Source organism: Chelonia mydas, chromosome 1, assembly GCF_015237465.2.
Source record: "Chelonia mydas isolate rCheMyd1 chromosome 1, rCheMyd1.pri.v2, whole genome shotgun sequence".
Classification (NCBI taxonomy): domain Eukaryota; kingdom Metazoa; phylum Chordata; order Testudines; family Cheloniidae; genus Chelonia; species Chelonia mydas.
The window spans coordinates 232,045,481-232,069,527 of record NC_057849.1 but is presented as its reverse complement, the minus strand read 5'-3'; the positions used below and the strand labels follow the sequence as shown (position 1 = coordinate 232,069,527).

The 24,047-nt window shown below is 42.3% G+C and overlaps 1 protein-coding gene across 7 annotated transcripts in view; it reads left to right on the top strand.

Annotated features, from left to right (window-relative positions):
- BCAT1 (branched chain amino acid transaminase 1) overlaps positions 1 to 23,367 on the top strand; it is a 109,705-nt gene extending 86,338 nt beyond the window's left edge. For all 7 annotated transcript variants that reach the window (XM_043538862.1, XM_027833359.3, XM_043538857.1 and 4 more), the window contains 4 exons: positions 4,543 to 4,628; positions 5,516 to 5,656; positions 7,102 to 7,176; positions 13,504 to 23,367. In XM_043538862.1, the coding sequence (XP_043394797.1) occupies positions 4,543 to 4,628; positions 5,516 to 5,656; positions 7,102 to 7,176; positions 13,504 to 13,545 (344 nt within the window). In that variant the 3' untranslated portion in view covers positions 13,546 to 23,367. The remainder of the gene's footprint in view (positions 1 to 4,542; positions 4,629 to 5,515; positions 5,657 to 7,101; positions 7,177 to 13,503) is intronic.
- The last annotated feature ends 680 nt before the right edge of the window (positions 23,368 to 24,047 follow it).

Here is a 24,047-nt window from a genome sequence, read left to right as displayed (position 1 = left end):
GAGCCTGGTGCTCCTCCAAGCCAGCACCCCAGGTGGTCGCCTGCCCCTCAATCCAGCCCTGCCTCAGATGAAAAGACTCATAGAAGTTCAAAGTAATGCTCTTATATGTGTGAAAAATAGAGTTTGATGATTGTTAAAATGGTCATTGTTTGTGCTGCAGAAAGTGCCATGTTGTGGTGGAGCTTGAAGTTTGCTGGTGACACAGTGTGGGCTGTTAGATGCACAGTGATCCTAAAGGGATGGATTCTTTTTGTAGAGAGTGACAGAGAGATTGACAAATTTATGGGATGACAGACAGAAAAAGGGGAAAAAAGAGAGGGGCAGAGGGCCTGGCAGCAAGTAGCAATTGGAACAGGGAGGGGAAAATGGAATGGAGACCTGGGGTGAAAGGAAAGTGTGAGGAAAAGAGAAAAAATGAAGGAGAGAGCGACACAGAGGGAAGGGGAGAAGAGGATTATAATAGGGTGTGGACCCCAGACTTTCCTGAGGCCTATGTGACCCAGAAGTTCTCTTGGTGGCCCCACCCCTGCAAACATTTTGTTGTTTTTCTCAGTGTTGTAGTAATTTACCTAGCCCTAAATTCATCCAATATGCATCAATCAGTGCATGTTCATAAATACTTGTGTGATAAATGAAGGGGGTGTAGCTCCCTTTTATGGAAAACCAGCCAGCCAGTTAGCTATAAAATCCCTCTTGGTGTCTGTTCTCTGCTTGCTTTACCTGTAAAGGGTTAACAAGCCCACAGGTAAAAGAAAAGGAGTGGGCACCTGACCAAAAGAGCTAGAACTTTTTAAAATTGGGAAAGAAGCTTTCCCTTTATGTCTGTTGTGTCCCTCCAGGAAAGAGGGGAACACAGGGCAGCAGGAACGCTGTGTAAAGCTTTAAGCCAGGTATGAGAAATCATCAGATCATACCTAGAATTACTTATTTGAAATCCCCCAAATATGTAAGTAAATTAGGAATGTTTAGATAAATACGATCAGGTTTATTTCTTTATTTTGGCTTGTGGACTCCTCTGTACTAACCCCAGATGTTTTTGTTTGCTTGTAACCCCCAAGAAAGCTATTTTGGGTGCTTAATTTTTAGAATTGCTCTTTTAAAATCTAGCAAAAGCCTAAGTTCCAGGTGTATATTCTTCCTTTTGGTTTTTAATAAAATTTACCTTTTTTAAAAAACAGGATTGGATTTTTGGTGTCCTAAGAGGTTTGTGCATGTTGTTTGATTAGCTGGTAGCAACAGCTAATTTCCTTTGTTTTCTTTCTCAGTTCTTCCCTGGGGGGAAGGGGGTGAATGGGCTTGAGGGAGGAATTCCCAAGTGCTCCTTCCTAGGGTTTTTTGCATTTGGGTGGTGGCAGCGTTTACCAAGCAAAGGTCAGAGAAAATTTGTAACCTTAGGAGTTTAATACAAGCCTGGATTGGCCAGTATTAATTTTTAAAATCCTTGCTGGCCCCCATCTTCTGCACTCGAAGTGCCAGAGTGGGGATTCAGCCTTGACAACTTGCATGAAAGACTTGAAGCTTATGTTGTTCAGTAAAATGCAAGACCTAATTTTAAAATCACTTCAATTGTAAGCTCCCCAGATCTGGGATGGTCTGTTTGGTACATGTTTGTTCAGTGCCTCGCACAACGGGGCACTGGCCTCTCAGTGCTACTGCAGTAATGACAATGGAGTCTCACATCAGTGTCAACATACGAGCATTCAGCAGACACTATAAATGAACACATACATGTGAGTTCAGACCAACGTGAGAATTGCAAGCCTGGTTACATGGGGGACAGACAAGAGTGTCCATGACCATTGCAGGCTGTTGTGGCCTTGCTTTGCGCTGTTCATGTTTTTCACCTCAGGTGTTGATGATGCACCTTGCTTCAAAGCAGTTAACAGCAACATGACAAGTCTGCTGCCATCTTGCTCTGTTGTGGGCTGTTGTTTCCCAGTGACTGGGATTGGCTGATATGCTTTCATGCATGACTTCAGTGTGTCTATATTGTTTGTACTGGCCACCATGAGAGCAGGTGCCTTCCTGTAGCTGACCAGAAAATATGGCCGTGGATATTCTTGAGTCTGCCATACAAACAAGATGCCAAGACCAATGCATAGCTGAGCTTTTTTTGAGCATGCTTTGAATGTCAGCCCTCTGACAATAATTGAGTATTTCTTGTCTCACCAATTGACCCTGCAAACAGACCAAAGGTCGTGCATATGGAACTGATCGAGTTTCCTAATATAGCAGCAATATGTTGTCCAGCATGACTGCCTAATAGACGTTTAGCTTAGTGCTTATCTTGACACCCCTGTAATTCCATAAGTGGTGTGACAGCATTCCAAATGCAGAGCTGGCCTTGGCTATGCGATGGGTAATCTTCTCATCAGTTGTGGCATTCTGTGACAACATACTCCTTAGGTAGCAGAACTTCTCCATGGACTGGAGAAGACCATCCTTGATCTTAATAATTGGGTAGACAGTTGCATCCCCTGACATGTGTTGGTACATGTAGCAAGGTGCTGGTGCAAAATTAGACCTAATTAGCCCCTGCCAAGTCAGCTCCAAGCAAGGGAAGAAGATTGGGGCTGATGGAAAAGGCCTGATGTCGGCCTTAGGATTGGCAACACCTGCTGGTCTGACAAGCCAAGGGCTATAAAGGCTGGGAGGGAGCCAGAAGAGAAGACTGAGGGGCAGCCAGGGAGAAGTCAGTCAGGGAGGGAAGGAAGGAACTGGAGGCCTCCTAGCTGAAGGCTGACTCTGCCTGTAAAAGAGGTTGAGTAATCCTGCAAGGCTTGTAAACAGATAGACACTGGTGGTGGGATAACTGTAAGTAAATAAAGACATGGGTGTTGCACAACCCTGAAGCCTCTCTGAGCCTTATTGGGGCAGCAAGCAGGCCCCAGGAAGAGGGATGGGTCATGGATCCTGTTACAGTACAGTACTTCAGTTTTCTTTAGATTGATTGTGAAACCAAAGTGATTCACTGTACAAGTAAAGTGATCCGTTATTAATTGAACATCATCAATCGAGTGGGCAACCAGTGCACAGTAATCAGCAAATTAAAGCTCCTTAATGTGTAAATCTGCCACTTTCATGCAAGAACAGAAGCGTTGAAAATTGAACAACTTATAACACTGCAGAGCTGGGTACATACTCCTCTGTCAGTATCATGAAATGCATCCATAAGCATAGCCAATAGAAGGATGGAAAAGACTGTGGAAGCCAGCACACAACAGTGTTTTGTGCCACTGGTGACCAGAAAGGGGTCTGATATCTCCACCACTCTGGCCATCATCCCTTCATGGAAGGATAGAATAACAGAAATAAACTTTCCAAAGATGAACAAAAAATCGAGCAAGAGACAGTGCCACAGAATTTCAAGGGTGCCCACATTGTCCACCTCTATAAACGTAAGGGTGAATGGGCAAATTCTGATAATTACTAGGGCATTTCCCTTCTCTCTGTTGCTGGGGAAATTATTGCACTGGTCATATGGAATTGACTTAACACCTATCTTGTGGGAACCATCGTCCCTGGGTCTGGACAGGGCACTGTAAATGTGATCTTCACAGCCTGTCAGCTTCAGGAAAAGTGCTGGGAGCAAAACCATGGTCTTTATGTGATGTTCGTCAACTAAGTTAATGCATTTGTCTCCATAAATCATGGGGGACTCTGGAAAGTTACCGCAATACAAATAAATATGTATAAAAATCATTAAAAGCAGACGAAGAGGAAGTTTTCCCACAAAGGGCTGTTTTTCCTATGTGCTAATATAAATCCAGGAGTTTACAGCTTATCAAAATGTCTCTCCCATGAAAAGACAAATGGGGTTTGTGAGCTCATAGTCTGAGTTCCCAGAGATGGGCAAGCTGAATGCATATGGAGCCACATTTGGTACACACATGGTACCAGACGGAGATGACATGCTACAAGGGAGGCAGATGCTCCTCTAGGTGACCCCAGGCTGGTAGACATAATATGCAGACTTGACAAAATTATATAAAGCTGGCAGTTTAAAACATTTTGCAGGTTCTCATATTCTATCAGCTCCATGCTGTTTGGCAGCTGGCCTGGCAAGCTTTCAAAATAGCTCACAGCAACCAAAGTATATTTTGGATCTTATACACATCCCGCTCCACCATTCATGGTAAAGCCTCTGAAGACGGAACAGTATCAAGTGTGTCACAGGGTTCCATATTGAGGCCCATATTATTTCTTCTTTTCACTAATAAGAGGAGTATGTACATTCAGACATGATCAAATTTGATGATTCCAAAGTTGGTGAAGTAGCGCGAAACTTGCGTTACTCGAGGGGGCTTTTTCACACCCCTAAGCTATGTAAGTTGTATCAGCGTAGGCTGTAGTGTAGACCTGCCCTCAGATATATGCATAGATTCAAAACGGGTGGCATCCAACTGAGTTTGTGCAATTTAGAAACTGCCTCTGAAATTCTAACCAATGTTTGTATCTTATGATATCAGATATTGCATGTTGGTATCTGATATTTCTGCTCTCATTTAAATATTTTATTTTGTTTGTATTTTGTTTCAACAGAAGAGGAACTGGCAACCCCACCGTTAGATGGCATCATTCTTCCTGGAGTGACAAGGCAGAGCATCTTGGAGCTGGCACGCAAGTGGGTGGGTGTTTGCCTTGTCCCTCAATAGTAGCAATTTTAACAACCATGAGATACACTGTTATGAAAATAACTCATTTATTGCATTCAAGTAATGGCTCACAGTTCCACCTGATCCTTTAAACCAAATATGAACTGGGGGAAGCATGTTAAAATTAAAAAGTCTTGGCCAAACCACCCAACCACTAGCATTTGTTTCACAGAGCCACATGCAGTCTGTTTAACTAGTTCCCAATTAGTATTCCCACACAAAAATCTTCTTTAACTTTGTGTGAGAGTTGCCACACCCCATCTCTCATTAATACAATTGGCTTAAAGTAAGGAAATAAGCAATTGTCATTCATCACCCCATCTACATTCTACTCATCAGCTCCTTGTTCCACCACCTATAGCCCATGTGTCTCCACCTTCATTCTGAGCAACCAGGGTGCAGTCTTAAGTCCAGCCATAGATATAATGCACTAGCATCTGTATTCTTTCAGATTCCAAATCTGTACTTGCATACAAGTTCTATTGCACAAAGTATTGTAAGCTCAGCAATGATCAAAAGCATACAGGTCCTCTGTTTTATATCTCATCCAAAAGTTCTGCTGAGGCTGCACAGTGTTCCTGAACACCGTGTTGAGGTTCAGTTCCAAATTTGAGGGGAAAGTGCCACCTAGTGAATTGCCATCATCACATCTTACAGATCTTGGGTTTTCCTTGGAGGTCATTCATCTAACTACTGACCAGGCCTTGCTTAGCCTTATGAGAACTGAAAATTGACTGGCTGCAACTGAGTTCATTAAAAATATCACCTCTGTGATACAATTATGGGTGTCTAGTGTAAGGAAAGAATTACGACCTTTAAGAACATGTGCTCTGGTTCTGTCTTTCTGATCTCTGGCGCAGGGAGAATTTAAAGTGTCTGAGCGGTACATCACCATGAGTGATCTGACTGCTGCCTTGGAGGAAAACAGAGTGAAGGAGATGTTTGGTGCTGGGACAGCTTGTGTCGTATGCCCTATTTCTAAAATATTATACAAAGGCAAGGTAAGGAAAGTATTTGTGTTTATTTTTTTCTTCCCCAGATAATTACAGCTTGGCATTGTCTGAGGTTCATGCAGGAAGTATCTTAACAGTATATTGCCTTCTAACTTCTTCCCAACTTCGTCTCAAGTTGGGGAAAACTGATTTTTTTTTTCAAAATTCCCCCTCCCTCTTTTTTGTGTTTAATTTGAAATTTCAGAATTTCATTTTTTTTTTACCAGCTCTATAGTTGGTTGAAAAAGGGGTGGGGGTGGAGAGGAATTTATTTTAAATTTAAGTCAAAAAATTCATTCATACAAAAAAAAATCAAAATTTGAAATTTAATCCAAATTTTGCAGTTAGAAGCATTTCAGCCAGCTACGTGATGTGATTTGCAGTCAAATCTTCCTTTAATAGGGAGGCTGTCAGCCAGTCACAGTTCCTCAATTCTGTTCTGCCCATCCCTGGCATAAATTAAAATGGCAGAGGAGGAGATTTTAAATTCTTCCATCAGCAAAAACGGGCCATACAGAGAACATGGCTTTGCTCCACCATGACCACTCCCCTTCCATCACCTAATAGTCTCCTTCCTAACCCCATCCCATGCCTGACTTAATCCTTCCCCTCATACCAGGCAGCACAGCTCTGTTGGAGAGGACACAGATGGCAGAGCTGGTACAGGAGATGGCATAACTGTTTCTGTCTACTATACACCAGCTGGGAAATTCCTCCTGAACAGGGGGAATTCTGTAGAGCATTTCACTGTCCTGTTTAAGTTCACTTTGCACTGCTTACATTGCATAAAATGAACCTAGCAGACCAGTGAATCCAGCCCAAGGTATATTGATATGTTTCTTTGGGAAGATAGACAAGAGAACAAATAAAATAACAGTGTAGAAAATGATGTTTCTAATAGATGGACTATATGTATTAATACAATCAGGCTTTTGAGATACGAATGGGAAACGTTAAGATGTTGAAAATTATGGTAAATGTACTTGTTTTAACACCATATACAGTGTAGATAGTAAACAGAAAGGTGCTTCTTTGAGTTGACCATCCTCCTCCTCAAGTCTTATTGATTGAGCAAGAAGGTAAGTGTGGTGTCGTGATTAGTCCTTGCTTGGACTCCAGTAGCAGCTGGGTTCTATTCCTGGTCTACTGCCACTCCTTTGGCCAAGTCACTGAGGGGGGCCTGAACCAACTCTTGTTACTGTCAATAGAAGTAGTACAGTTGACGTGAATGGCAGCTGAACCTTGAGCTTCCTGTGTCTCCTATAAAATGAGTATTAATGATCCTTACTCACCTGATGGGAGTGGTGTGAGGTTTAATTAATGTTTGTGAAATGCTTTGAGATCCTCAGATTTAAAAGGCATTTATATATGTATGTACTTGCTGCTGCTGCGGCTGTTATCTGACTGTACATGATGAGCTTCTAGGAATTATTCTTATTTTAATTCCATCCTAGAATTTGCACATTCCAACTATGGAGAATGGACCTCAGTTAGCAACCCGCTTCCTGAATCAGCTGACTGATATCCAAGTAAGGGGTTCTCTTCTTTGGTATGATAACATAATAAAAGGGGTGAAATAGATTAAATAGTTTTTCTGTTACAGGCTCCAGGAACCAAAATATAGACTTTCTCCCACCTCTCCTGGCACTGAAACCTTGGTAGATTATCAATGGTAAGGGATGGTAGAGGAAGATATTTACCCTACATATCACTGAGGGATGCTGTTTTCCTCCTCAAAACTTGCCCTTCCTCATTCATCTTGAAACAGTGATTTTAATACAGGTGTGAAATACAGGAGTGCTTGTAAAAGACTGATGTTTATGTACTTGTCTCATGACATGGGCTAGGATTATAAAAAGTTATACCCGGTCATTATCCAGAAACTCCAGTGGCAGCTGTTTCATCTTCCCTTAAAAAAAAATACACAGTCAGATAAAATCTAATATCAACTAAAACTGACACAAAATAGTACAGCCAATCAATTTTTAAAAATCCCACAAAACGATGTCTTGGATGGTGGAAATGGTATTAGATATTGGCCAGTAACTGCTATCTTGTAGGCTCAATGTCTTTCTGATCATGCAGCCACTACTTGTTCCCAAAGCAGTTCCTCCTCTAGTGGCTTGTTGTATGTTAAGAGGGATCTACCATTTGGCACTTTTATTTGCTCTCAATATCTAGAGAGGCATGTTTTACATCTGTCAGTGCACAAAGACTGTCAGTAGCATTCTGGACATCCTCAAGAAGCGGAGCACCAGTGTCCTCCTTGATTTATTTAGATGTCTTCTCTTTCTCCTGTAGGGGGTGGTGAATGATATATGACCTCAGCATGGATAGAATAGCTGTTACCTTGACAGGTTGCAAGTCACTTTGTTTGAGAGCTAACATTCTCTCCTGCTTACTATGGCAGTAACTCTTTGGCATTCTTCTCATAGTATTTCTTCTGATCTGGGTTACTATAGTTATTTCATAACTGCCCCAGAGTTAATGGTCTGTGGCTTAAGAAGCACATTAGATGTTGCCACTAAGGTTTTTATCCTCCCGCCGGTGAGCTGCTGAACTGGTGATCCTAATAAAACATTGTGAGATGTGTTGCAATATCCATACTAAATATGGATCCCTTGAATCTATCAGGGCTTTTATACTAAATTTTTAATTACTCTTCTGCAAATCTTTAGTAAGGGCTTCACCTGGTGTGCATGAACTGATACAGCCATCAAATAATTGTCAGATTGAGTCATTCATTAATTGTGGCCCATTGTCTGCTATTGACTCACCTGGAATCCCCTGGCTAACATACTGAGATTTACAATGTGATATTCAATGTGTTGTACAATAGAGTAGTTAAAAATAAAATAAAATGACTAGCATTCCACTAACCCTTCATTTTTTAAATCAAGTAGTGTGCACCAGCCTTGGACTAGGGACAGTCGGGCAACTTTGGTAGTTTCAGTAGTTCTTTTGGATTCTTGTTCTTCTATTTATTGCAGGTTTCACACATGCATACTATCATATAGATTCTGCCCCAGCTGCTTTTCACCACCCTGCTGACACAAAGCGGCTAGAAAGTTGTTGAATCTGTGCCCTGCTGGATTCCCCTTCTGTGACAGAAATCTCAGATGGCACAGATCCACCATTGTGGGTCCTAGGCTTGTCTCCAGTTCCCTCATGGACACCATCCAGGGTAGTCTCTACACCTTTTCAAAACAAAGTATTGTTTGATCACAACAGGAGCATAAGAAGGCAAAAAGGGTTTTCAACACAACAAACAGCCTATATGCACGCCTGTCTTACCTAAAGCTTAGGTAGGCCTCGCTTATCCGGACACCCCACCACTGGGGTGGGGAGACAGTTTGCACACCTGCAGTCTCTGCATCCCTGTCACCTGAGCTTCAGGGACTCAGGTTTTTATCCATTACAAAATTTTGTTTATTTTTTGCCTGGATTTCCCCTCTCCTCTGCCAAGGCAAGGGTGTCAAACCCAGCATGGTCTGAGATAAACTTCAGAGGCAATTAACACCTGCTTTGTCCCTTGAAGTATTGGTGGCTATCAGGTGGGCTTCTCCATTTTCCTGTTTACCTGCAAACTAACCCATGCTAAAAATAACCCTTAATAATCATATAGCAAACAACACAATAATAATCAAAGTGGCAGATGGAACACATGATGCTGATAAACTATCACAGGCAGCTTCCATTTCACGGGGATCATTTACATTCTGATTCCCCCTCAAAAAAATCTCCCCATTTAATTTCAGTGGAATACAGTACTGTTTGCTGTGCTCTGCTAAGCAGCTTCCACATTCCACCATGGAGGAGTGGAGCATTTCTGTGTTAGAGGAAATGATTCCCATATATTTGTATTTAGCATGTAAAGGGCTTGTGTGTTCTTCTGCATAAAGATGCCCTATGAATTAGGCCCATTTGTCATAGTGGTCTCTATATAAGGAGCTGGACTGAGACTACTAATTCATTTTGTGTATGCCAACTGACAGTGATTAGATGATAGGGACTTTCAGTTCCAACGATGAGTGCTGCATTTGAACCAGTAACCTAGAGGTGAATCGCTCCGTATCCAATTACTAATCACCGCTGGCATCCAGTTCCCTTGTATGCAATACATGCTAGTTTAACATTTTCAGATTTCTTTGATTATTTTGCACCCAGATCTGTTTTCCTGCCATTTACTGTTTTTTGTAATCCACAATCCTCCATGTGCAACAGGATTTACTTGGATTTGAACAGCTGTTCAGTGGGAAGTAGCACTAGAATGACTAATTAGAACTCTGTGGGCAGAACTGATTACATTTCTCACGGCAGTAGCAAGAGACGGGAACACTGCAATATGCGTTTACACTTGTGTCACTGAAAGGAAATTGTGATCACTAAAGATCCATAGAGATTTTAGATGAAATAATTTACTCTGTGTATAGCACTGGTGTGGTTATGAATGCATCAATCACAGAATACCGTGTTCTTTAATAGCTTGAGTTAGAGGATTTAAAGATGAGTTTCTCTCTGAGAATTGCACTGCCTCTGAAATGCCAATCAATGCTGGCAATCTCCTTCCCTAAATAAAAAGCCCTGAATGTTTTGGCTAATATGGCCAGTGGTCCCAAATATTATAGATTATTTATGGCTTTCTTCATGATGATTTGTATTTTTAAGGAGGATGCAGTGAAAGCTTGTTTATTTTTAAAGTGTAGATCAGAAAGCAATTTGGGTGGGATAGGTGAACAGTTTCAGGTGAAATTATTATTTGTATTAGGGTAGAATTTAAAGGGCATGATCAATATCAGGGCCCCATTTTGCTAGGCACTGTACAAATATATAATAGTAAGTGAGACAGTCCTGCTACTCTAAATAGGCAAGCCTGAGAAAATAGTGGTAGAGAGGGTTGGCTAGAGGCGGAAGTATTGTTATCCCCATTTTACAGATCAGAACTTGAGGAGCAGAGATTGAGTGATTTGCCCAGGTTACACAGGAAGTCTGTGGCCAATCCAGAAATAGAATCTCATCTACTTAGTCCCAATATAGTGTCTTAACTGCACAACCATCCTTCCTTTCTAAAATCTGAGAATGAACGCAAACCTTTGGCAAAAAAAATGAATCCATACTGACCCTTTCAGGGAATTTATGGGAGTCTGGATTGTGATTTCAGTTTTATGCACCTCTGCATTTCTTGGTTCTGAACAGGGTGAGATACTGAAGTCTGAGTGAGGCTGTTCTTACAAAAAGAAGCAGGAGGTACTGGAAGTCACACAAGAGAGCTTGTTTTCATGAGATATCCTGCCCATTTTTGCAGGTTCTGGAGGTTCAGATAAATTCCCAAGTTTTTTGAGTTTCACTCAGTTACTTGACAGGTGAATTAATAGCAGTAGTTATCCTAATTAGCAGAGTAAACGTCAGCATAAAGAACTCACCTCTTTTAATGGAAACTGCTGATGCAGCCTCTGCTCAGTACAGCTTGGGTGGATGTGAAGGGAGACAGGAGCCTTTATGGTGCCTCATTCCCCAGTGCTTGAGCCAGGCCAATTTCTAGTGTGAATCAGAGGAGCCTCACAGCTGCTGTGACTTATATCAACTGCCTAGGACCCCCAAGGGGCTGTTCCAATAGTAAAGGATCACCAGGGTTAGAGCCAACTCCCTTTTCTCCAGTCATGCCCTCTACATTACAGCGTCTCTTTGCTACCCAGGGATTAGCCCATGCTGGGGGAATCCTGCACTGTTTGGTTAAACTGGCATTGTGGTTGCTTTGCAATGCCAGGGAAGCATGAAGCACCCATGGTAGGGAAAAGGAACTGGCCTGTAAATTTCATGAATGGAACCCTGCTTTTTGAGCATGGTGTAACACATTCTGTCAGCTGCACTGCAAATCTCTATCCAGTGATAGCAGAATTAGCAACAAGGAGAAGAAATATCCCCAAGGACTGTTAGAAGACATTGTGGTGTTGTGTTGTACAGAGAGCTGTTCAGCCACTAGCCTTCAAAGACAGCACTCCCAAATGCTGTTTCTTCAAGTGAACACAGTAACAAGCCAAGAGCTTTTCCTCTTCTTGGGAATTCATCTTTTAGATTGCTCTTCTGCCCTAAGGTTTTTCTCATATGGTCTCCATGCTTCCACACTCCATTTCAGTGTGTATACTGGGCTACTAAAGATATATAGGCTGCAGTGCTTTCCGTATGCAGCTGGCCCTCAGCTCTCTGTCATCTTAGTCTGAACCACTGGTGAAGTCTAGAGATAATCTGACTCAAAAGCACTGGACTGGGATTCAGGAGATCTGGGTTCCATTCCTGGGTCTGCCACAGTTCCCTGTATGACTTTGGGCAAGTTATTTCATTACTATGCTGCCTCTTCTATCTGTAAAGCAAGGATACTAATTCCCTGGTTTGTCTGTCTATTTAGATTGTAGACTCCTCACGGCAAGGACTGTCTCATACTATGTATACGTACAGCACCTAGCACAGTGGGACTTGATGTCAGGGCTTTTAGGTGCTATTGTAATATAAGTAATAATTGAGTAGACATGTCCGATATTTGAGATTAGACTTTACCTCCACCTGCCCCTTAACCACAATCCCACATCATTTACAGATTTCCCATCTCTCTACTCTTACCGCTGTTTCTCTCACTGTAACAGGGCTTTACCTTCACCTTCGTGGTACACGTGACTCGCTAGTCAAAAGCCAAAGTCCTCACCTTCCAAAGATAAACAAAAGTCCAAACCCGAAACAATGTTCAGCCCTCCTGGGCTCGAATAGTCTTTTTCTTGGCCCTTCCCAGGGCTAATTTGTATAGCAATAGTCCTTTCTCCACCCAGGTCCGCCCTGGTCTCCCTCAGTGTTTATGTAGAAGTTGAAAGGTAACTTCCTTCCACCCTCTCTGGCCAGACAGTCACAAATGGCCCTTCCAGCCCACCCTGGACCCTGAACAATTCCTTGTCCCATTGTTGCAGAGAGTTTCCATGCCCTCTCTCAGGAGGATCCAGTGCTCCATCTACTACTAACCTGTGTCCACATATAATTTACCTAAAGGAATGAGCTGTGTCTGATTACAGGGTTTGTGACAGAGAGCCTTAGAACTGTTTACCTTCAGTTTAAGATCAAATGCAGTGTCAGTGTAATAGCTAACTGTCCTCTGCCCTGGGACTGTCTTGAAGAGACAGATGGTAGGTCTTTTTCATCCCTGCCTTCTGTAACCCTGTTTATTACACAGTGAGAGCAGACTCATTCTTCATCCACAGTAGATCTGTTTTATTTGGTTTACTATGTTGGTGTAACATCTTCTCTAATTTTACTCTGTGGTATTTGTGGTTAGATTTATTTCAGGTTTAATAAAAAAAGATGTCATAAAAAGCTGCTTTTTAAAAAAAGGGAAAATAGACGCATTTGCATACTGGGGCCTGAGCAGGGGCTGCACATGTGAGCAGATTAGTAAAATGGCCACAGGGAATAGTTGTGGAACTTTTAACACAGGTTGTATTAAATGCATAGACACCTCCATCAAAGCAGCACTGGTCTGCTTTATATCATCTCACAGGAGAGTATCTTCACCCCTTCACAGCCTACTCACGTAGAGATGGATAAAGTGTCAAACTGCCTTCAGCTCTGTTTAAAACACAGACTGAAGCTAAGGAATAAAACCACAAATAATCTGTTTTATGGGGGGCAGCTATGGCAGTGGAAAGGAGCTTTGAAGTGGGTGTAAGTTATAATTACTCCTCCCTACAGGTCCCTTTACCCTGCCAGAGTGGTGGAAAAGGGCCTTAGAGTGAACAGGAATCAGGTCCTGGGAAAATTTTGTTGGTGCAGAGTTACCTTTATTTCCTGAAATATGTTCTTTGTTTTTGTTTCAGTATGGAAGAGAAGACAGCGAATGGACACTTCTGGTGTCATGAATGCAGAGTGGCGGGGATCAGACCTTCCATACTCTACCAACAGGCCAAACCGTTACACCAGAACAATCACCGATTTTCTGTAGCTGCCTGTTTAGAGCTGTGCGTAGGGTAGTCAGTGTTCTCCCTTTCCTCCCCAGGGTGATTGTTTCCACATACCAGGGAATGTGAACAAAATCATTATGATTTCTGCCATAGTCTTGCTAATAGAAGCCTGTCTTCTTGTTAGAGGTGCTAGATGTAAGCAATAGAACTGTCCCAACTGTTTTCTTGGTGCCTCCTTGTGTCTTATGTACAGTCCAAAAACTTGTCAAATACTCTTCAACTGCTCTTCAGTGTAAGCCACGGTGTTTTTTCAACTGCCACCACTACCGGAGCAGACTGCCATATAAAAAAAGTTGCCCATTACTTAGGAGAACAGTTACTATCCTTTAGTCCTATTTCATTTGCATCCTCAGGCAATGGATTATGTTTTTCTCTGTTACTCCACTTATGTGGGAGGTTCCTCGCTGCATTCCCAGAGCCCTGAGGAGCCTCTGTTTTTTATTCTGCCAACATCATACCCTCACCTTTTAGGCCCCATGTCAGAGCAACCACTCCTTTAGAATGATGATGAATTGGTGGGAAATCCCTTCAGAGCCCGGCAACAGCACTCCTAAATCAGCTTACAAGAGCTAGTAGTGATCTTTCCCCACCCAAGGCTTTACAGTGCTCCCTGGCCTGGCTGGCCCACTTGTTTCTTAATATGATCTTCTATTTTTTTGAAGAGGCCATGGCTTTCCAGTATGGGTTCTCCTACATCTTCCCCTGCTTGCCAGTGGAAAGTGCTCAGTGCAGGAGAACAGAGGGATTTCGTTCACCCTTTGTCATTCTGCACTACCATGTTCCCTTACCTCTTCATACACCACTTGACTCATGATACACTCTCTTGTTGCTATTTGGAAGCAGATACAGAGCTGTTAGCTCGCAATTAGGAAAATTAATAACTTCTGCACCGTTTCTTTAATCCTTAAATATGCCACCATCCATATAAGCTTTCTCATCTATGCGCACACTTTTCTCAACTAGTTTTAAGATGTCTCTCCCAAAAAGGAACTACAGTATTCTGTAGCAATACTCCAAAATGCTAGGGGCCTGCTTCTTCTGTTACTCTGGCATAGAACTGATGTAACTTCATAGCTGTCAATGGAGTTACACCTGCATAAAATCAGATCCTACATTTTACACTAGCCATACAGCAGTATTTTGGGAACTAACTAGTATTTTTTTAATAAGGGGGGAAGAGTTTGTCTCCCACACTTTCTAACAGACCCCACCTCTAACTAGCAATTGCTAACACAATGTAAAATATACTAAGCATCATCTCTAATGGGCAGCCCCCTGTCTTAAGCCACCACTTAAAATTATCCACAGGGGTTTCTTGTACAATATTTGGTCAAACATTAACCCTCAGTCTCTAGTAGGCCATCATTTTCTGCTGGTCCCATGAGTGGTGAGTTAGACACATCTTTCTGTAGTCTCTTCTGATACCTTATTGAAGAACAGTTGAAGGTTACCAGTGACAATTGTTCAGAGTGAGTTGTTGGACAGTGTTCTATTTAGAATATACCTACAAGCACAAAATGCTATTTCATTTATGGTAGCAGTAGTACTGTGTATCTCTTCTACTCACAATTTGAATCTGTACTGTGCTCTGTTCTCTGTTCAGTTTCTTGCGATGTATCACAGGCCACTGTTTGTTTGTTTGTTTGTTTGTTTTTATTCATCTACTGGAAAAATTAACATGGGGGATACATTGAGATATGATGTGGGGTAAAAGCGTTTTTCCAACAAGGCAAGTACCACAACTGGAGTGCCTTTGACTAGAGTGTGTGTCATAGAACTCATACAAGGTTACGTCATGAGTGAGACTAAATGGCTTCCTATTACTGGACTGTAACCTGTTCCCTCACGTTTAGCTTAGATAATTGTCTTTGATAGCAAAAGTCTAGGTGGTTCGGTTTAACGAGGTGCCTGGGGAATTGGATGTGCTACTCCCATACTTGAGATATCAATAGTATTAACAGAAGTTGCAAATCACATTCCCCTTGGACAGTGCTGACAGTAGTCTACTCACAAGTCAGAGTGAAGAAATGAAGACCAGTTACAATGATTGATTTAGAATGGTTGACTCCTTAAAGAGGTGAGTGAAACCGTTCTTAAATCAGACTACAATAATTTTAAGTGGGGCTCGACATTGGCCTGTACTTGGGGTGGTCTACACTAACTTTTGGGGAGACCTGAGTTAGACCTCCTGTCTTACCTCTTCACCTCTTGTACTGCTGAAGACCTCAAAAGTGCAATGGCTAACAGAGGACAAAATTGGAAGGTCCACAAAAATATGAGTTATTTCCTAGAGAAAAAATGAAACCATGTGGAGCACTCCCAGTCAGCTGGTGTCACCTCTGTGAATACTTTTGCTCCCTCTTAATGAATTCAAACAGCCTTGATTATTTTCATTCAGGCTCTGGGTGAATAGGTTCCAGGTTTTAAACATTATATACTAAATAAACCAGCAGAGTATTTTGATCTTGCATGACAATCTTGTGTGGAAATACATAGCCTGTGTTCTGCATCTGTATTATTTTATCCTTTTATCATAAAATTCCAAGAAATAACATTTGTAAACAACAGTGAGCACTTGAGAGATACTGTGTTCTCCTTATTTTAGCCCATAAAGTTTAGGAAGGAACCATGCTATTCCCTGAGCTGATAGATTGTAAAAGAACATCTGCACATCTCTTTTCCATGAGCGCTATTTGTTTAATTGTAGCAGATTAACATAGAAAGGCTATGGTACATCATAACTAGGCAATTATCCATTCTTCATCACTTAGTTATGGTTACACTAATTGATCATTTAAGAAATAAGATAGTCTAACATTAGGAACATTTGAGGCTGTTCAGAAAAGATCAACAAATTAATAATTGTGTGATATTTGCATAATTGGCTGCAATTATTTAATGTTTAATTGGGTTGATCAAATGCGATTCAGCCTCTCACATGTGTATGCTTTACAAACAGTGGTACTTTAAAATGATAATGATGAACTATAATTTTTGCAAGTTCTTTCTTTCCCCCACTTCATTCTTTGATTATTATTTTCAGCCTTGAGCGTGTTCCTAATTTTCAGTTTAGTTTCAGCTATTCTTCTGTCGGAAAAAAGTCCTAAAAATGAGATCCCATTTCAGAGGTCCACAAAAACTAGTGTTTTATACAAACCTTGATGATGCAGGAGTTGTGGAATTAGCAGCTGTCACTGCATTGCCATATTCGTAATAGCAGTTCAGGGTAAATACACCCAGGGGTAACAATTATTTATTCTGGTGAGAACTCTGGCAAAGGATCCTCAGGGTAGAAAGTCCATCCAGAGGAGGTTGTGGCAGCACAAAGCAAATGTAATTTCCTTGCCCGGGGAGTTAGGAGGGCAGCAAGGACCAAAAAATGGGAGATGTTGGCCAGGGGGACATGGCCATTGGATGTTCTCACTCAATATAATTTTCAACAGCGACCATGAGAAGGATTTCCAGAAAACCCCAGCCATAAGCTAAGTCTGCCCACATCCCCTAGCAGAAATCCCTGAGGGATTGCATTGGCAATACCACCTGCCCTTTTTCTGGATGAATCACCACTGGAGTGCTGGGAGATATAATTGAACCGTCCCTGCCTAAGTGCTGGTGATTCTCTTGTCCTTATTTTACATTACACCTGGAGAATGGTAATTTGAAAAATAGGGCATTTGAAAGGTAAGGGTTCAGCATGTGCTGGTGGGAATGGACACACAATAGGGTGTGTCCACACTTCAAGTTAGAGGTGCGATTCCCAGATTGAGGAGACATACCCACGCTAGCACTGATAGAGCTAGCATGCTAAAAACAGAGTGTAAGCCGCGATGATGGGAGCAGCAGGAGGGGCTAGCCATCCGAACAGAGGCCCAGGGTCTTAGAAGGGACTGTACACAAGGAAGCTAGCTCCTTAAACTACTGCAGCTACGCTTCTATTTTTAGCATGCTAGCTCAGTCAGAATTAGTGTGGGTATGTCTCATTGAGCTGGGAGTCGCACCTTCAGCTTGATGTGCAGACATACGAATATGTGAACCATCCCTCGTGTCCAAGCAACTAGTAGTGGGCAAGGCAGAAGGGGCAAGAGTTGAGAGCTATTTCACAGACCCATCACCAGTGGGGAAGGAGAGGAGGGACTCTTGTCCAGTGTTATCTATAGAGCAAGCTATGTAATCTCCTCAAATCACTTAGCCCCTTTCCTTTGCTTCAGTATGTAACAATGCAACGTCCTAGAGCAAATGTTGCAATGCCCTGTCAGAGCATGACACAGTGATTGATCTTCCAAGCCTCGCTCAGACTCCTTTCACCTTTTCATGACCCTGCATATAGTGCACAGAGGAGACAGGCCCAGTAATGAGAGAAAAGCAGCATGCAGGTGGGTGTACTTGTATCACAGTGTAGGTCTATGCTGCAGTAAAAAAACTACAGCAAGTCTCAGAGCTGGGGCCAACTGACTTGGGCATGTGCTCCAGGGCTAAAAATAGCAGTGCAGATGATTGGACTGGAGCCTGGGACCCTCCCCTGTCACCAGGTTACAGAGCCCAAGCTCTAGCCCAAACCCAAACTTCTATACTGCTGTTTTTAGCTGAAAACGCAAGCCCCATGAGCCGAAGTCAGCTGACCTGGGCTCTGAGACTTGTTGCTGTGGGTCTTTTATTGCAGTGTAGACACACCGGCTTTCCAGGTACCTAAAGCAGAGCTAATACTGAAGACCTACCCAGAGATGGGGTGGGTTCTCCATCACTTGGAATCTTTAAATCAAGATTGGAGATGTCTTTCTAGAAAATATGCTGTAGCTCTGCCAGAGGTTATGGACTTGGTGCAGAGTTTACTGGATGAGCTACAGCCTATGCTGTGTAGGAGATCAGACTAGATGATCATAACGGTTCTTTTTGGCCTTAAAAATCTATTTGTAAGAAGTTTGTATTTATAGCTCCCCTGGGCAGTCAGTGTCTGTGCTTTCAGTCATCGCCTGGGTCTTTCTCCCCCTCACCTATTTTGCAAGTAATGTTGGCACAGGTAGGTGCCAGCTTTTTCCTTTCCCTGGGGTGCTCAACCCCTGCTTAGGGCACAGGCCCTACCCCCACTCCACCCCTTCCCCCACACCTCTGCCCCTTCCTGCCCCCTCCCCTGTATATGCCCAGTGCCTGCTCCTCTCCCCCCTGCGCTTCCTGCATGCCGCAGAACAGCTGCTCACAGGAGGCACTGGGAGGGAGGGGGAGGAGTAGATTGGCGGAGCTGCCTGCAGGCGGGAGATTCTGAAGGGAGGAGGAGAAGTTAATCGGCAGGGCTGCCAGTGGGTGGGAGGCACTGGGGGGAGGGAAGAACTGGCTGCTGGTGAGTGTTAAGCACCTGCTAATATTTTTCCGTGGATACTCCGTGGGGCTAAATTTTAGCACAGTCAGTAACTCATATTAGTGGAGCCTTTGCAGTTAATTCCCTATGGTGCTGGAAAGGCAATTTCTTTGGCGCTGAAACAGATTTCTGGTCAAGGAGTGTGGAAGTCATTAAAGAGCAGCAGAATGAGGAAAAAGGTGATGGGCTTTTATCTGCACAATACATTTTATTGCAGGTGTTTTACTCATTCCAGTCTGGAAACCTCTTCTTCCAAAATATTTTTATTAAAACTTTTAAATCTGTATTTCCTTACAGATGGTCAGCCTCTAGACAAGAATGCGCAGGGCATTCCATTAATTCAAATTCTATTAAATATAATGAACAAAAACATCTTTAGTCTAAAGTGTAAGTCTGGACTCTCATCGCCTTCATGAAATGCAAAATATACCTCTGAATTCTGATTTCTTTCCATGTATCTAACTAAATTATAACTGAAAACCGAGTGTGCTATTAATACCTGGAGCATAACACAAAACCCTAGCCAAAAACTTTTTACCCTGAGTTCTTTGATCCCATTTGCAAAATGGGCCACATATTAGAAAGGATGGGAGTTTGAGCAAAGGCTGAGGAGCCACATACTCCAGAGTTTCAGTTCTGGCTCTGACATTAACTCTGCAATCATGGGCAAGTCATCTAGCCTCTTTTTGACTCCACTTGCCCACCTGCAAAATGGAAATAGTGCAACCTAACTGACTGGTGGTGTGATCTCATATTTTTGGCTTGGGGGGCATGGGAGAAATCTTAAAAAGTCTGCCCTGTTATGAGCACAGAAGCTGGGAGGTAGGAAGACATTTCCTCATATAGGAAGGTTATCCCGTAACTGCATTCATAAAGGAACACGAGCATTAGAATCGTCCTACCTATTCCTTTATTAAACATGGTGTTTATTAGCCTAGGTTCCAATATATTTTTCCCTGACCAGGATGGAAAAATCTGGCAACTGTATTAGCCAAACCATGCTGTAGGTGTCCCCAGTTGCACAGATGGGGACTTGATTGTCCATTGTCCTTGTGCAGTCATTTACACCAGTGCAAAGTAGGTGGAAAAATGCTACCAAATCAGACAGGTCATGCTTTTTGGTCTGTGGCACAATTGCAAAAGTCATTTCTCAGACACAAAAAAACCCAGAAAACCCTCTGTCCCCATGGGCTAGAGAACCATGCCAGTACCTTACTAGCACCAATCATGTTGAAACATTCTGCTGGTGCCAGTGTGGATAGACCCATGTGACTCTCCTTTAATCTGAAGGAAGACCTGTGTTGAAATACGCAAAATAAATCCCCCCACCAAAAAAAGAAAGGATAGAAAGAATCAATGTTTTGGGGGATATATTTATTCTGGGTTTGCTCATTTAAAAAATTGTGATTTTAAAAACCAGACACTATCAGTCACTTTTTACCTGAATTATTAAGGCCAAGATATTAAAATTGGGCCCTAACAGTCAATGGGAGCTGCTGGGTGCTAAGCACTTATGAAAATTTGGCCATTTTTTCAGGAGTCCAGATAAAGATTCAGGAGTCTAACTTTAGGTTTTGGAAGTTATGTTGCCTAAATGTTTAGAATTGCTGGCTGGGTGAGGTTATTGTAAGAAAAGAGACTAAGACTTTGAAGAAGAAAGTAACCATGATTTACAAATGCCTGTACAATTCTTTGTAATAACCCCCATGGGGAATCACTTATGTTAATGACCAACTATGTCTTTGGAAAATATTAAGTAAAATATGTTCTCTTTCCATCCATACAATAGTTAGTCCTCTTGGTACATTTAAGTCTGTTTTAGAACTTGATCCTGCCAGGTGCTTAGCAGTGGACTTAAGTGGGAGCTGATGGTGCTCAGCAGCTATCGGAGGTACTTGCCATCCAGCAGGATCAGACACACTGAAGGCGTCATCAGATCTATTATGTCTGGCGTAATTGTAAAAGTGATTGAGATAAGAAAAGAGGAGCCTCTGATAACTTTCTGTACAGGAATATTTACAAACTTTTGGTTTTCTTTTTAAAATATACATGGATTTAAAAATAATTTGGTTTAATTTTTTTTTTTTTAATTCCCCAACAACCCCAAACCCACCCATAATCTTTAAGAAGTGTCCAGAAGAAAAGCAAGCAATGGCTGTGACACTTTCTTAGGGTCCCCAGGACTCTGAGTCACATTGTTACCCTGAAAAAAGAAAAGGAGGACTTGTGGCACCTTAGAGACTAACCAATTTATTTGAGCATGAGCTTTCGTGAGCTACAGCTCACTTCATCGGATGCATACTGTGGAAATTGCAGAAGACATTATATACACAGACACCATGAAACAATACCTCCTCCCACCCCACTCTCCTGCTGGTAATAGCTTATCTAAAGTGATCATCAAGTTGGGCCATTTCCAGCACAAATCCAGGTTTTCTCACCCTCCGCCCCCCCCCCCCCGCCCCTCCGTTACAAGTCTTTTTTATGGTAGCTGGCTCTCAGCTCCCTGTCACTGCCAGCCCTTCAGCCACTCAAACACTCTCCTCTGGGCTCTGCTGGCCCTTACTTTGCCTTGCAGGTTAACAATAGGTACATCCCAGTCCCTGAGCCACTCCAAAAGCATCCCCCCGATAGTGTCCAGCCCCTGTCACGGGACACTGTAATTACGAGGATTGCAACTCCCAAGGGAATAGAACACAAGTACCAGCTTATTTGATTCAACTGAGTACAAGCTCCAATCCAAGAGCACAGCACTGTAATCTATTAATACTCAAAACAAATATAAATTTATTAATAAAGGTAGAGATTTAAGAGATAGCGAGGAACGGTAATAAGAGTCAAAGGTTACAAATAAAAGTATAACACACGTCTGCTAGATTAAAACTTAACTGTAGCAAGCTACACTCCTTTGTCTAAAATAGTCTCTCACCTCAGCTTTTTCTGCATAGTTGCTGGTTTCAGTCAAGCCAGGATCCAAAACATTCATGAATCACACACCCCTCCCCCCCCCTCCACCAAGGGTGTTCCTCAGTGAAGTGGATAACATAGGGGTCCTTTTTCCTTTCTCTTATACCTCAAAGTTAGTCTTTGCCCTCCTGAGACAAGACAACCCCCGGTGGTTCTAGTCTTTGGTGTCACCCCATGTTGACGTCACATCCTCGAGTTTATTTAGAATACGAATGTAGCTCCTATTGTGTTTGGCTTCCAATGATTTTCAGTCAATACTAAGTGCTAGTGGGAGGTGCCAGGGTAAAGCCTTCTGTCCCCAGGACAGGTACAGCAAGGGCAGTGACAGAATAACCTTCTCCTGCAGTGCTCCACCACAGTACGTCAATCATGTTCTGGGGTCCGCATAGTATTTCTAGGCCCATTCGGCTCTGAGAACAAGACTGTCAATTAGTGCCAAATGTTGGAGTGATGATTTACGATGTGACCCGCTATTTGGGAAAGTGCTGATCACAAGCTGAAGTGCTCAAAGTTATGCACATGCTTTCCTGAATCGGAGCCTGACACCTTAACTGAGACCAGCAACTCACTTCATATAGGCCACCAAACAGAGTCAGGTGCTAGAGTCAAGCCAACCCTCAAAGAGGAAAGGTTCCATATCTTTTCAAATCCCATGCCCACAAAACCTTTCTGTCATCTAACATGCCAGCAGCTGGCGAGGGCTCATGATAAGGGGAGAATTAGATAATTGTTAACTATGGTCATCCCTTAATTTAAGACGGTGCCAAGAAATTAATCTCTTTCCTCTCCAGCCTTCACCTCCTAGTGGGATTGCCTGGGCTGCTGCCATATAAATTGACTGGATATTGAAGGGTCTTTATCATGATGATCAGTAATAGGGGTTTAATACGAAACTATATTAAAGCATTTTCATTAGCGTGGTAAGTTTGGGTCGATGAATGCCTCAATCGAATCAGTTTCTGAATTGGTTATTAATGTATGATAGAAATAGGTGGAATTCTGGCGTTTTAAGTCGGAGAAATTGTCAACTTAAACAGGGAGAAATAAACCCCTCTGAAGAGTCTCTGCTTTCATAAATGTTCAAGTTAACAGGATATTTTACCAAGAGCCAAGCATATAAAAATATTAAGGGAACAGATGTGTGGGGGGAAAATATTGGGTAAAGGAAACTCTACCTCATCCTTCTTTAAAGGTTTCATAGAAGCACAATTAAACACTCCTCATGGCATTGTTATACACAAACCATCTGGCACGAAAGAAACACTTTATATTTGTATGTCTAAACTTCCTGTTATAACTGTATTTTGCTGGCAATAGAAGCAGTCTATATCGTTTGCAGTTTCCTCATCAGATCTGTAATTATGCAGTGTTTCTGGTTTCAATAAAGGGATTTAATGGCCCCCTGTCTGTGGCATGTTATGAAATCTGCACTGTCAAGTACATCTAATACGGCATAATCACCACATGTATGTATAAAATTTAATTGTGAAAGCTGAATTTAAACAAAATATTTTACCAAATTAGACCAATGGGAACACCCACAGTGCTGAGGAGCGAATTGTGTCATAAAAAGCCTAAATTCTGGTTGTGCCCTCAGTTACCCATTGAAGTGAAGCGGCATGACATCCAAGGAAATGGGTGAAGAATTGGGCCCTAAGAATATCAGACATGCATCATTCTAGCTAAACCTGGATGCAGAGATACTTTTGTCATTCAAGTAAAACCTGTTGGGCAAATGAAGCAGTTAAACTGACTGGCTGCTAACCACATTGTCAGGAAACAGCTTTTAACAGCACATCAGAACTTTGCAGCAGTGATTAAAGGAAGCCATTATTATCAGGAAAAAGAAAAGGAGTAGTTGTGGCACCTTAGAGACTAATCAATTTATTTGAGCATAAGCTTTCGTGAGCTACAGCTCACTTCATCGATGCATACTGTGGAAAATACAGAAGATGTTTTTTACACACAGACCATGAAAAAATGGATGTTTATCACTACAAAAGGTTTTCTCTCCCCCCACCCCACTCTCCTGCTGGTAATAACTTATCTAAAGTGATCACTCTCCTTACAATGTGTATGA